Source organism: Populus alba, chromosome 1, assembly GCF_005239225.2.
Source record: "Populus alba chromosome 1, ASM523922v2, whole genome shotgun sequence".
Classification (NCBI taxonomy): Eukaryota; Viridiplantae; Streptophyta; class Magnoliopsida; order Malpighiales; family Salicaceae; genus Populus; species Populus alba.
Genome location: NC_133284.1, coordinates 38,167,979 through 38,181,579, shown reverse-complemented (window position 1 = coordinate 38,181,579; position 13,601 = coordinate 38,167,979). Strand labels below are relative to the sequence as shown.

General features: G+C 36.0%; 1 protein-coding gene and 1 pseudogene across 2 annotated transcripts; one reads left to right on the top strand and one right to left on the bottom strand.

Annotated features, from left to right (window-relative positions):
- Window positions 1-5,952, top strand: part of LOC140955244 (uncharacterized) — a 42,030-nt pseudogene extending 36,078 nt beyond the window's left edge.
- A 374-nt stretch (window positions 5,953-6,326) lies between these two features.
- LOC118058152 (protein SIEVE ELEMENT OCCLUSION B-like) lies at window positions 6,327-9,368 on the bottom strand. 2 transcript variants are annotated; one of them, XM_035070863.2, is made up of 7 exons: window positions 9,085-9,368; window positions 8,899-9,000; window positions 8,352-8,800; window positions 8,150-8,259; window positions 7,886-8,028; window positions 7,313-7,804; window positions 6,327-7,214 (listed from the first exon to the last, which is right to left on the bottom strand). In XM_035070863.2, the coding sequence occupies exons 1-7, from the start codon at window positions 9,313-9,315 to the stop codon at window positions 6,570-6,572; spliced, it is 2,172 nt and encodes a 723-aa protein (XP_034926754.1). In that variant the 5' UTR covers window positions 9,316-9,368; the 3' UTR covers window positions 6,327-6,569. The 2 variants fall into 2 exon arrangements, with proteins under 2 accessions (XP_034926754.1, XP_073266687.1); XM_073410586.1 differs by having other exon boundaries at window positions 8,899-8,991.
- Window positions 9,369-13,601: the final 4,233 nt, after the last annotated feature.

Below are 13,601 nucleotides of genomic sequence, written 5' to 3'. Positions count from 1 at the left end.
TGTGGTTCGACCCCGGTCTTGCCGGGTTATTTATTACTTCGACACTCCTGCACTTGGGAGAAGACATCAAGCTTTTGGTCGTGTCAAGGGACCTTCCATTCAACCAGCAGCACTTTAGGCCTTTATCACCATGGAGACAGACAAGAAACTAGGAGGGAGAAGACATCGTCCGACCAGAGCTAACCGATTGTGCAGACGCAAGACTTGCAGACTACTCTGATGTGATTTCAGGCACCAGCATTGGTGGCCACGTGACTGCTATTCTAGCAGAACCTACTGAGCACCAACCGCCCTCAACTTCGTCTTCATCTTCAGAAGCAGCAGACCACAAGTAAGTTTTTCTTCATCTCTTCTCGCCTTTCAGTTTTAATTCATATTATACTGTTCATGTGAATTTTAATTCACAGAACCCTTAGAAACACGTGAACCAGCTAATGCGTGTTGATTGCCGAGCCAGGTCATTGGCTTGGGCTAGTCATCAGGCCGAGTTGGTTGGGTCTAGCCTAGCCCATATGGGCCGAGTTGGACCCCACCCTAAGAAAATAAAAAAATAAAAAATGTGTATTAATGGATTAAAATAATATAATATAATTATATTGGTTTATTTATTGATGCCAGAGTCAGGAATAAAATACAGATTTAAATTTATTTTTATTATATTTTTTTGTGTTTTATTTTATTTTATTTAGCTACATGAAAAATAAAAAAAATATGTGAAAGCATAATAAAATGAATTTATTTTATTTATTTATTCACTAGCGTTAGAATCATGAATAAAAAAAATATTGATCTAATTTAGTTTATAGTTACGTAATATTTACCAACGCCAGAGTTAGAATTATCCGTAGATGAATATTCACTAGCGCCAGAGTCAGGAATATTATAAGTCATTTATCATAGCATAAATTAATAAATATTTAGCAATTTAAGACAAAATTAGCAATGCAGTCTGCCTCAGGCATAACGTTTAAAGGGTGATAATATCTTTTCTTTTGCGTAACCAGTCCTGAATCATTGGATCTCTGTTGACTAGTTAGGGTTTCTAGTGACTATAATACTAGGTGGCGACTCCTTAAACGAGACATTTTTCCCTTAAAAGAACCAGATACCATATATGTGTTCTTTTTCCACAATCAATATTATTTTTAAGCCTGCCGCGATGTCGGGTGTGACAACCTTCACTGTTATATATATATATATATATAATTTTTTTTTAATTTTTAAGATTATTTTTTCCATGAACAATTTTTTTTCATGCAATTAGAGTTTTGAAGAGTTGAGAATAATAGAAAGTGTTAGGTTGTGCCTTAGCCATTCTTTCTATTTATATATATGCGGCACAACACGACAATAAGTGTATGGATTACAATATTGGAATAATCCTATATTAATTTCCTATTTTGATATATACATGTTATACATTCTATAATATGCCCCCTCAAGTCGAGGGTGGGGGATCAACTCGAAGCTTGAACCAAAAAGCAGTAAAGGATGTAACAGGAAGCGGTTTAGTGAAGACATCGGCAAGTTGATCCCGAGAAGGAACAAAATGAATTTGAATCTCTTTCTTGGCACTGCTGTCACAGACAAAGTTATAATCCACTTCAACATGCTTGGTATGATAGGATTTGTTGAGACATAGGTCACGCCGAGATTATCATACCAAATGGTAGGAGTAGAAACTGAGGGAACCTGTAGATTTGTTAACAATTATTGAAGCCAACTGACTTCAGCAGTACCATCAGCTAGGGGTTTACACTCAACGAGCAACTGTGCGTTGCTTGCTAGATTTTCAAGAAATCAGCGTCTAACAAAAAAAAAACAAGATAGCCACCCGTAGACTTGCGATCATCAATACTACCAGCCCAATTTGCATTTGTAAATCCATGTAGAGCAAAAGAGGAGCCTCGAGTAATATGAAAATCATAAGATGTCGTACCTTTAAGATAATGTAGAATATGCTTAATAACGACCCAATAAGAATTTGTAGGAGCATGCATAAATTAACAAACTCTGTTAACAGCAAAACATATATATGGACGGGTGAAGGTAAGATATTAAAGAGCACCCATGATTTGATGAAATCATGTAGGATCAAAGAATGAGTGATTCGGTAATATAGTGACTTTCAAAGGGGAGACTGGAGTATCAAGGGGTTTGCAGGAAGTCATACTAGCTCGGGTGAGGATGTCAATAATATATTTATGTTGACGCAACATTAAACCCATACTGGTAGACTGAACTTCAATACCTAGAAAGTAGTGAACAACACCTAAGTCACGAAGCTTGAACTTAGAGCTTAGTAATTGTATTAGGTGATGAAGCATAACAGAGTTTTTACCCGTAAGTTGAATATCATCAACATATACCAAGAGATAGAAGATATTAGTACCATTGGATAAGATAAACATGGAGGTGTTAACCTTGGAAGCTCGGAAACCAATGGAGAGCAAAAAATCACTAAGACGAGTGTACCATGCTCTCGATGCTTGTTTCAAACCATACAATGATTTGTGCAATCTGCACACATGAGATGGAAGAGAAGAGTTAACAAAACCTGGAGGTTGTTTCATGTAGACTTCTTTAGTAAGAACGCCATTGAGGAAGGCATTATGAATATGAAGTTGATGAATCTTCCAATTTCGCGAAACCATGATAGAGAAAACCAATCGGACGGTGGCCTGCTTAATAACTGGACTGAAGGTTTTAGAATAATAAATGCCTTCCTGCTGGGTAAAACCTCTAGCAACAAGGCGCACTTTATAACACTCAATACTACCATCAACACGATGTTTGATTCAATATATATACCCATTGACTGCCAACAATGTTCATTGAATGATGAAAGGGAACTAAAGACCAAGTGCAATTAGATGCCAAACTGCATACCGGTCAACATCAGGAAATGTAAAAGTCTTAGAAGAGGGAGAATGCAATACCCGTATAGAGTCAGAGGTGGCGGCAACTGAAGCAACTAGATTTGTTGTCTTCGGCTGCCACGATTTAAGAATCATAGGATGTTTACTGTTTGCTGGTGGAGATGCAAGGGAAGATGGTGGCAGTGAGGTGACTTGTGGAAGAACATAGATCAACCATAAGTTACGGACCAGTTGGAGAGGATGATGAAGAAGCAGCCACAAACATAGGACCGTCAACAGAGAAGGGGCTGTAAGCAGAAATTGAATCTGCAAGAATATTGGCCAAGGAGGGCGAAGCAGAGGAGGGACTAGAGAGTGCCCCAAGACCAGGAGGAGATGAGACCAATTGACAAGTTGAACCTGCATTATAAGGGTTAGATAAACAAGCATGGGATGGGCGGAGGCTATGGTCGGGTGGTTGTTTGGAATGGCAGAGCTGAGTGCTTGTGGCTGTTTGGGTGGCTATTGGAAGTGGGTAGTGGTGGGTGATGGAGTAGAATTGGGAGGGTGACAGTAGCGGGTTAGGTGGGGGTTGTGTTCAAGACCTATGCAATTTGTTTAGAATGATCAAATGGAAACACATGTTAATGGAAGTAGACATGACGAGAAATATAAATACGGTGAGATGTAATGTCAAAACATTGATAACCAAGACGTGAGGAACTATAACCAAAGAACACATATGGAGAGGAATGAAAATCCAACTTATGATTATTATATAGACGCATAAAAGGAAAACAGAGACACCTAAAAGTACACAAAAAATGATAATCAGAAGACCGTTAAAATAAACAATCAAACAGAGATTGATGGGCAAGAACAGGAGTATGCATGCGATTTATAAGATAAACAAAGGTTTCAAAAGCATAATTCCAAAATAAAAAAAGGGGCTTTACATTGCCTTAAAAGAATAAAACCTATGTTCACAATATGCTTATGATGACGCTCTACTGTGCCATTTTGTTCATAAGTGTGAGGACAAATCAGACGATGATGGATACCAATGGTCTGAAAAAATATGGAAAATTTTCAGTATTCATCGCCTCAATCAGTTTGAACAGATTTTATTTATAATGAAAATTGACGTTCAACGAGAGTCTGAAATTGCTGAAAAACAGAGTAAACATCAGACTTGGCAATGAGAGGATAATACCATACATATTTAGTATAAGCATCAATAAAGAAAACAAAATAACAATAGCCATCTGAAGAAAAGAGGGGAGTAGGGCCCCATACATCACTAGAAATTAATTCAAGCGGAGCAAAAGTTTTGTAACCCGTAAGTCCTAAAGACAAATGCTAGGATTTTCCTAAAGGACAACTTTGACATTTAAAATTAAGATGTTTGTTGTTACAAATAATCTTATTTTTTGAGACTAACAATTGAAAAATACATGAAGTAGGATGACCTAGTCGATGATGCCATAAGTCGGTAGAGCTAGAAGTGTCGGGAGACCAATAGGCTTGAGGAACTGACATGATGGAAGACTTGGTCGAGGCATAAAGACCATCTTTACTCTGAACTGAGAGAAAGACTTCATGGGTGTTGAAATCTTTGACATAAAACATATGAGAGTGAAATTCAAAATAAATATTATTATCAAGACAGAATTTCTTAAAAGAGAGCAGAGGTTTTGTGATTGCAGGAACATGAAGAACATTAGATAAGGTGAAAGAACGATGTGGTGTATATATTTTTGTATGATTGAGATGAGATATAGGTAGGCCCTTACCATCACCAACATGTAAATTATCATTACCAAGATACGGTTCTAAAGCAGTCAAGGTGGCAAGATCAGGAGCGACGTGTTGATTGGCATCGATATCTGGAAACCAATCAACAGAATCAGTTCAGGAGAGATTCTGCTACACCACATTGGCATTAGTTTGTTGGCCATAACCCCGCTGCTGGAATTGAGGACAGTGGGGAGCAGTATGGCCAAAATTCTAACACAGTTAGCAACATGGATTTTGCCCCCTATTGTGCTGCCAATTGCCCTGCCATGAGCCTCGTCAACTATCACCAAATGAGGAGCTTTGGAAGCTGCGGTGATTAGGTCTAGAGCTAGCAAACCGATTGCCTCTACTGTTGGACTGGTTGGGATGCTAGTCACCATTGAAGCAGCCCCTGTTGTGGCCAGAATTGCCAAAGGTCTAGCGTTGCGCAACAAAGGAAAACAGTGGAGTGCTGGGTGTGGGCTGCAGAGGAGTATGTATGGCAACTAAAGATTTGTGAAGAAATACATATATGAGGAGATGACTGTGAAGATCTATATACGATAAAGGTTTAGCCTTGGTAATATTACTTGTAACTAAGTCTTTAAACTCTCTCCGAAGACCATGAAATACATATAAATTGAAATCTTCAAACGAAACTAGCGGGCTAGTAGTGACCAATTCATCAAACAAGGCCTTAGATTTTTGCATAAATTGAGTTATTGATTTATCGCCCTATCAAAGATCCTGAAGAGAGCCATGAAGTTGCATAATACAAGAGTTTGACTTGAAGCCAAAGCTCGCTCAAGAGCACGCCAAGCTGAACAAGAGCTTTGGCAGCCAACAATGAGATGCAGAACTTCCATGGATAGGGAGGAAAGAAGATCATAAAATAAGTTGGTCCTGTTGTTTCCAACAAAGAAATAGTAGATTTACCTGAAGAGAGGTACCATCTCCGACAAGAACATGTGGAGATGGACATATGTTGGAACCATCAACAAAACCAAAAACTCCTTGACCTAGGAGATATGACAGCATTTGCATACGCCAATATAAATAATTGGTGTTTGTTAATTTGAGGGAGATGGCTTGATGAGTGTGAGATAGAGAGATTATGCTTGCGGTAGTAGAGACAACAGTTGCATCAGTCGTGGGCTGCAACAAGGGAGTATTGTGATGGTTGAAGAGGGGTTGTTCACCAACCATGGCAGGGAAGAAAATGGGCGGTGAGGCAGCAGAGGAGCCGTTGCAAGAGAAGAAGTCTGCACTGTCGGAGAAGAATACTGGACTGTTGGTGTTGCAGAAGAAGATGTATTGAGCGGCTGCTCCATTGTAGGGGAGGCTGTGAGGAAAGTGTTTTAATTATTTTAGAGCTGTCATACCAAGTTGAAAATAATAGAATGTATTAGGTTGTGCCTTAATCATCCTTCCTATTTATATATATATGGCAAAACATGGTAGTAACTGTAGGGATTACAATATTAGAACAATCCTATATTAATTTTCTATTTTTATATATACATGTTATACATTCTATAATATGAAGGAAATTAATTTTGCTTTTAATATTTTTATAAATTCTTTTAAGATTCACACTGCTGTTGATTCTTTTAGGTGAAGGCTAGCTAGGAAGCTATACAAAATGTATGTGTGCCAAAAAAAAAAAGCCAGGAAAGTCTCCAAAACATAGAATATACTCAACATGAACTTTATATATTAATTAATAAAACAGATTAATTAAGAACGGGGATTCCATCGATCACACTCAAATTTATTTTATGGTATGGAATATCAAATGACAGGTCCAAATACTGTGTGCCATAGCTGGGCATCATGCCTCACATCTCATGAAAATTTAAAAGGAAAAAAAAGAGTACACTCAACAACATTATTTAGTGGCAGCATGAGCTTGAAGGAAGCGTAGCAGCTGATCATTTACTTGAAGAGCTCGTCTGGAATGACCTCGTCATGGCAGCAAAGGAAAGTGGAGAATTTCTCCATGGTTTGGTTGCACTCTGGGCATTTCATGGTCTCAGGGATCCTACCCGTAGTCATTGGGAAATCGAAGCGGCAGCAAGGACGAGAAATGTCATGGATCCTGCCTTGGTGATCACGGAAGGCCAAATCAAAGCCCTTGACAGGCACTTGTTCCTTCCACAAGTCATACTCAAGCAATGTTTGCAAAACTGTGGTTCTGTGACCGTTGACCACAACATTAGACCCATTGCTTAGCACAGCCCATCCACCTTCTCTGCCGTAGCTAAGCAACTTCTTGATTTCTTGCATCATAGGATCATGGTCATCAAGCTTGCCTAACTGAATCTTGGAGTACAGCATACTCTCTAGCCTGGTCCAAAAGAACCATATCATTGTAAGGTCTTGCCAGACGTAACTGAGCTTCTCCACGGTGATTGTCGCTATGACTCGCTGGATTTTCTCCCTTTTGCTGCTCTTCCCCACATAAACCATCTCCAGGGGAATGCGGGCTGCCTGCGCCACAGCACGTGCGGTGTTTGTGAACTTCCTCACCCATTCAACGTCGTCTCCTCCGTACAGGAAAATGTACTTTCCTTCCTTGATCTGATGATCAAAAAAATATTCAAGCAAATGTCAACACGATTACACACACACACACGTATAATGTATGTATATTTGGATTGATTCTATAATGAATTTACCCAATTAAGAATCACTGGGTCAATGCCATCCACTAGAAGCTCAAGCCTCCATGTCTCATCCTTCCAGAGAGATTCCTCTCTCAAGCTAGTGAAAGGGAAGGCACTGCTTCCCCAAATCCACATCATGTGGAGTGCATTTGGGCAAACCACCTTGCCTTGAGGGTCAAGCACCACAAGAATAGGCTTGTTCCGGAAGTGCCACACCTCCTTGATGAACCTCATGACTGCCTTCTCAATCAGTGAAGGGTGGTACACTGTGAACCATGGCATTGAAGACTGCATGCTTTCAAATTTCTCCTTCATTGGATCACTCCACTGGACTGAACGGTCCACAATTGGGACCCAGACCACCTCATACTGACTGTCCAACCTAGATCCGTGATGCCTGGATTCATTGTATATCTGTTCAAGAATTGAAAGCTCATCGCTTGACATGTCGAGGCCAGAAATGAGCAACAGTACATTTTTCCTTCTTAGCACATCAAGATGGACCTGTTAAATTCAAAAGGAAGTATGAGAAATGTTTTACAATAGATTCATAACATAGATAGAAGAAATGGTAGAAGAGCGAACTCTTTTCTTGGAAGAACCATCTATAAGTGGCTGGATATCATCCTTGGCATAAATCAGGGCCTTTAGGACCTTCATGTTGTCAATGTGGATCATTTCAAAGAGATTCTTTAGCATTTGAAAGGATTCGACGTTCCTCTTTTCATCTGCATCAAACACCATTGGTTTTACAAGCTTTCTCGATCTATCTTCGTACAATAATTTCCTGTTTTCTTATTACCTATCCAACACATGATAGCATAATACAAAAGTTGTTGAGGTGCAGACCTATGTATTGGTAGCAAGTATCCAATTGCTTCCTGAGATGGTCAAGTATGTTGCTGAGTTTGTGAGCCAAGGTGGATAGCTCCCATGCGTCAGTGGTTGATATAGAAAACCTGGAATAAGTGAGGGAGAATATTACAAGGAATACATGCATGATGTAATAAATAGCTCAATTAATCAAAGATGGTGGACTAGAAAAGCATACTCATGTCCCATGGTAGTGAGGCTAGTAATCTGAGCCGCACAAGCCACAACACTCCTCATGGTCCAGTAGACTGCAGTAGGGATATGGGCCATGGCTGTGGACAATGCTGGTACTTCATTAGAAATGTAAGCAGGCGGTAGATCCTTGAACTCAACCACGCACCTAGCCAAGTCCATCGTGACCTTGATCAGATTGTTAATGGCATCGAAGCGAGGCTTCAAGGGCCCTGATTGTTCCATGATGCTAGGCAGTTGCCTGAGGATTGCCATGGATTTGGCAAGTTGGTTTGATGAGGAAATCTGGGCAAGCAGCCAGAATTCTCCATAATTCAAAGCAAAAGCTGCCAAGGTGAGCACAAGCTTGGCATCCCAGGAATAGCTTGTCAGCATGTTGAAAAGTGAGACGGTTGTTGCGTGGGCATCTGTCCCACCCAGTGCCTTGTAGGCAATCTGCATCAAATTTAAAAACACAAAATTTAAAAATTGTCATCGATTCCTTAGGTCAATGCCTATATATCATATATTAGAATTGGAAGACATTGTATAACCTCGCTGGAAATTCTATCTATAGTATACGACAGTGCATCGAGCATTGAAACAAAATTGACATGGTATGTCTTGTCCTCCATTTCAGCATGGGCCTGGGAAGTAATCAGGACCATAAGAAGAACAACAATTAATAGAGTTAAGTTTATATACAGATTAATTTCCAAGGATGAGTTTTAGTACTATACCGTCAGAGAGGAGTCGATTTGCAGGGTGGCACGTTTGAGGATGTCTTCAACAAGAAGGAGAAGAGGTTTGACATCAACCTCTCGGCCATCAGGAGCATGAGTTCCTACAATTTGTTTCATCATCACATTGTCATCAGACATTGTTAGCATGCTGCCGCGGTCACTCTTGATCAGTTGCTGGCTCGCATTAAAACCTTGGGCAGGGTGCCTGAGGGGAAGGCCTGATGCCATTTTGATCAGCAATGGATTCTTTGGGCTATGGGGCAGAAGTAGAGAAGATTGGCTTGTGTGTCTTTGTTCCATATTAGGCATGCCTATTTATAATATTAGAAATTGAATAAAGCTCACTTGAATCAGCTTCCTTACTTCCATCGTAATCAAAATTATTAGGGACGTTAAAGAGAAGGCTCTATTTTTGTGGTCCCTACGTCTAACCTTCTTCCTTATTACTTTATATAACATGGATTTTACCCTACAAATCAGATATTGTCTGGAACCTTTTCTTCTTTTTGTATTTTCTAGCAATTCCAAACTCCCTTTTCATAATAGCTCCCTTTTCTAGCTTTTTGTATTCTTGACATTTACATCTCTACTCTTTTAATTCCTCACCTCACTTGGGATTTGCCAATAGAAGAAAAGAAATGAAAAGAGAAAAAGTTGAAGAGAATTATTTTAATTTTACTTCAGTATTTTTTTTAATATGGAAGAGAAGAAAACAGAGAAAGTTAAAGAAACTCTCTTCCTTTTTTTTTTTAATGAGAATTTGTGACATGGGATATGTTGATGAATTGTCATATTAGTTGATAGGACCAATATGTAATATATAGAAAGCTGCCACTAGTTATAGTTTGAATTTCATAAAATTTCTCCATAAAAACATATTTATTATATTAGTTTTTTTTTAATTTGACCCTACAACAATTCAATCTTTTTATTTATTTATTTATTTATTTTTAATTTAATCTTTCATATTAGATTGATTGGAAAAAGTGCTTTGTAATTTTTATGATTTTCTTTTTGTTGGGTTATTTAATGGTCTCGTAGATTTTTTTTGTTATTATTGATTTCAACCTTTAATACTAAATTCGTTGGAAGTGGAACTTTATATTTTTTTTATTTATATTCTATAAATTTATCTCGATCTCATGATCTAGATCATGGATTTAATGGGTTCACTTCAATTATTTTTCCTTCAATTTGTAATGAATTTTTTTCTTGATTTTATCCTTTTAAATTGGGTTAATTGAAAATTGAATCCCATATTATTTTTTATTTAATCTTTCAATATTAGATTTTTTGAAAAAAGTGCTTTGTAATTTTTATGATTTTTTTTGTTGGGTTATTTAATGGTCTCGTAAATTTATTTATTTTTTATTGATTTCAACCTTCAATACTAAATTCATTGGAAGTGGAACTTTATAATTTTTTTTATTTATATTCTATGTATTTATCTCGATCTCGTGATCTAGATTGTGGGTTTAATGGGTTGACTTGAATTGTTTTTCCTTTGATTTGTAATGCTTTTTTTTTTCTAATTTTATCTTTTTAAATTGGGTTAATTGGATATAAAACTATCCAAATCTCATGACTTTGGTTACAAGTTTGGTAGCTTGATGTAAGTTGACTTTATTTAATTTTTAAGGTCTTTTAATTGATTTTTTTAATCAGGCTTTGTAATTTTGACAAATTAACTCAGGTTGACTCTGTTCATTTCTTTGGGAAGGTTTCTTTAATTGAATATATGTATTCAATTTCACCCTTAAACAACTCTTATTTACTTTATTTATTTATTTTTCAATTTCATCTTTCAATATTAAGTTATATTGGAACTTGGCTTTGAAAATTCTTTGTTAATTTGCTTTATTTAGAGTTATCCTAGTCTTAAATATTTATGTTTTTTCTCTCGATTTTAATTTTCAACATTAAATTTATTGGAAATGCAGATTCCAGTTAGGGTTCCTAGTAATCAAAATACTAGGTGGCAACTCCCATTCCATTTTTTTTCCGCTAAGAGACAAAGAATTCCTTGATTCACAATATTTTCCATAATAGATAGACATGCCACACCCGATGATGGGGGGTGGTGGGTGATCACCGCGACGCTGCACACATGCGACAATATTCAATTCAATAAAAATAATAACTTACAAAATAAATTGGTTGAACAAACTTACCACAAAGTGTTAAGCACGGTTGTCAACGAACTGTTGAGTCCCTTTTTAGCAGTCTTGACTCCGCACGTGCATTTCAACAAATAGGTCCATCAGGCTCACATCACGTCCAAGAGATGTAGCATATAATTAAAAAAAATTATTTAACAACAAATTAATTTAACAATATATTTTATTTAAATTAACCTTATCATCTGTTTTGCATGTTTAGCAAACGGAACAGAGCCATCGATATCGGTTTGAAATCCGTCCAAACCGCCACATCGTTCTAGCCTTGGAGACCATTATCTCTCGCGGGTTTTTTTGCATTTTTTTGTACTTCATACCAAAAATCACGCAACCTACTTCCATAGCAAGAAATTAAATTTTGAAACATAAATTTTTTTCTAAAAATGTCATATTTTTTTTGATGTTACCTAGTTGCCACGTGATTTTCCCACACCCTCCTCACAACAGTGTCATGCGCACTGTCCTAATCGAATTTGTCCTGTGTATAAATAATTAATTTTAAATAAAAATAAAAATTTATTTACAATTATGTTAATAATTTATTAGAAATAAGCTGGAAATTATAAATTAACACCAACCTCAAATCTATCAAACTATGCATTGATTTGAGGCATTCATTCAAGATGTTTGGATATCTGACTCTATTGAAATAATGGAATCTCTATCGATAATTTAAATGTCGATGATATTACTCGGGCGTCCTCAACGTTTGTGAACCTGAAAATAAATGAAATTAATGAAATAGTGATTAGTTCATAAATTATGTTATAATGTTTTTTTTTTTAAAAAAAAAAAAAACTAGAACCTTAACAAACTTACATTGAAAGGTTGTCCTTCCACTATATCTCGTACTTGTAGGTAAATTGATTACGCTATGAAGGCATGTTGCCTCTGCGCTGTGAACTAGCGCTGGAAAAGGCAACATCGGTTGAAAGCGCAGGTGGTGTAGGTGCCTCTTCTTGAGAGGCACCTAAGAAAATATCATCATCGCTGTTAGAAGAACTAGCTGCGACCATACGTGAGTGACGAGCTGTGGATTTCGTTCTACGCATTTACACAATTTTATATGAATAATTATATAATTAAATTCAAATGTTAAAAAAATATTCGACAGCACTTCCTCTATACTAGATACTGCTTAAATCCACAAACCTGTAAATATTGACAATAGCCACAACCAATTGACCCAATCTATACTAATTATTCCAATAAATTCAATTACTAATTCTAAGGTAAATTTAACATTAACAATTACAATTCAACAAATTATTCAATAATTATGCCAATACAATAACAAAATATATTCAATAAATTAAAAAAAACTTTAGACTAACAATTAAAATCAATGGAAAAAATTAAACACAAATCATGCAATAATAGAGTAAAATTACTAATTATTCCAACATATTAAATTACTAATTCTAAGGTAAATTCAACATTAACAATTACAATTCAACAAATTATTCAATAATTATGCCACTACAGATACATTTTTCAAAAAATCTAGACTAACAATTAAAATCAATAGAAAAAATTAAACACAAATCATGCAATAATAGAATACAATTACTAATTATTCCAACATATTCAATTACTAATTCTAAGGCAAATTCAACATTAACAATTATAATTCAACAAATTATTCAATAATTACGCCAATACAACAATAAAATATATTCAATAAATTAAAAAAAAAAACTCTAGACTAACAATTAAAATCAATAGAAAAAATAAAACACAAATCATGCAATAATAGAGTAAAATTACTAATTATTCCAACATATTCAATTACTAATTCTAAGGCAAATTCAACATTAACAATTAAAATTCAACAAATTATTCAATAATTATGTCAATACAACAATAAAGTATATTCAATAAATTCCAAAAAAAAAAACTATAGACTTTAGGATTGAAATATGCTTACCTTAATAATGTGTTTATTTCAAGATTTTATCTACATTATAAAAATACACCAAAACAAAAAACATAACAAAAATAAAAATAGCTAAAATAAAAAAAAATCCTTAAAGGAAAATGAAATAGAGGAAACACATACCTTTTAATTTGATGAAGATTCTTGAAGGAATCCTAAAGGAAATGAGAGGGGAAAAATCGAAGAAGAGGGGAGATTAAGAATGGAGGAGAAGAAAAAATGAACTGAAAGGGCGGTCGTTAGGATATATAAGGCAGTTTTACCGACGGATAATATAAAAATATTATTTTTAATTTATTCCATCGGTGAAGTTTCGAAAATTCATCAATAATTTTTTAATTTCACACCAACGTTTTTAATTACCCTCCATATTTTTCACGGTCCGTCAATAATTCCATTGG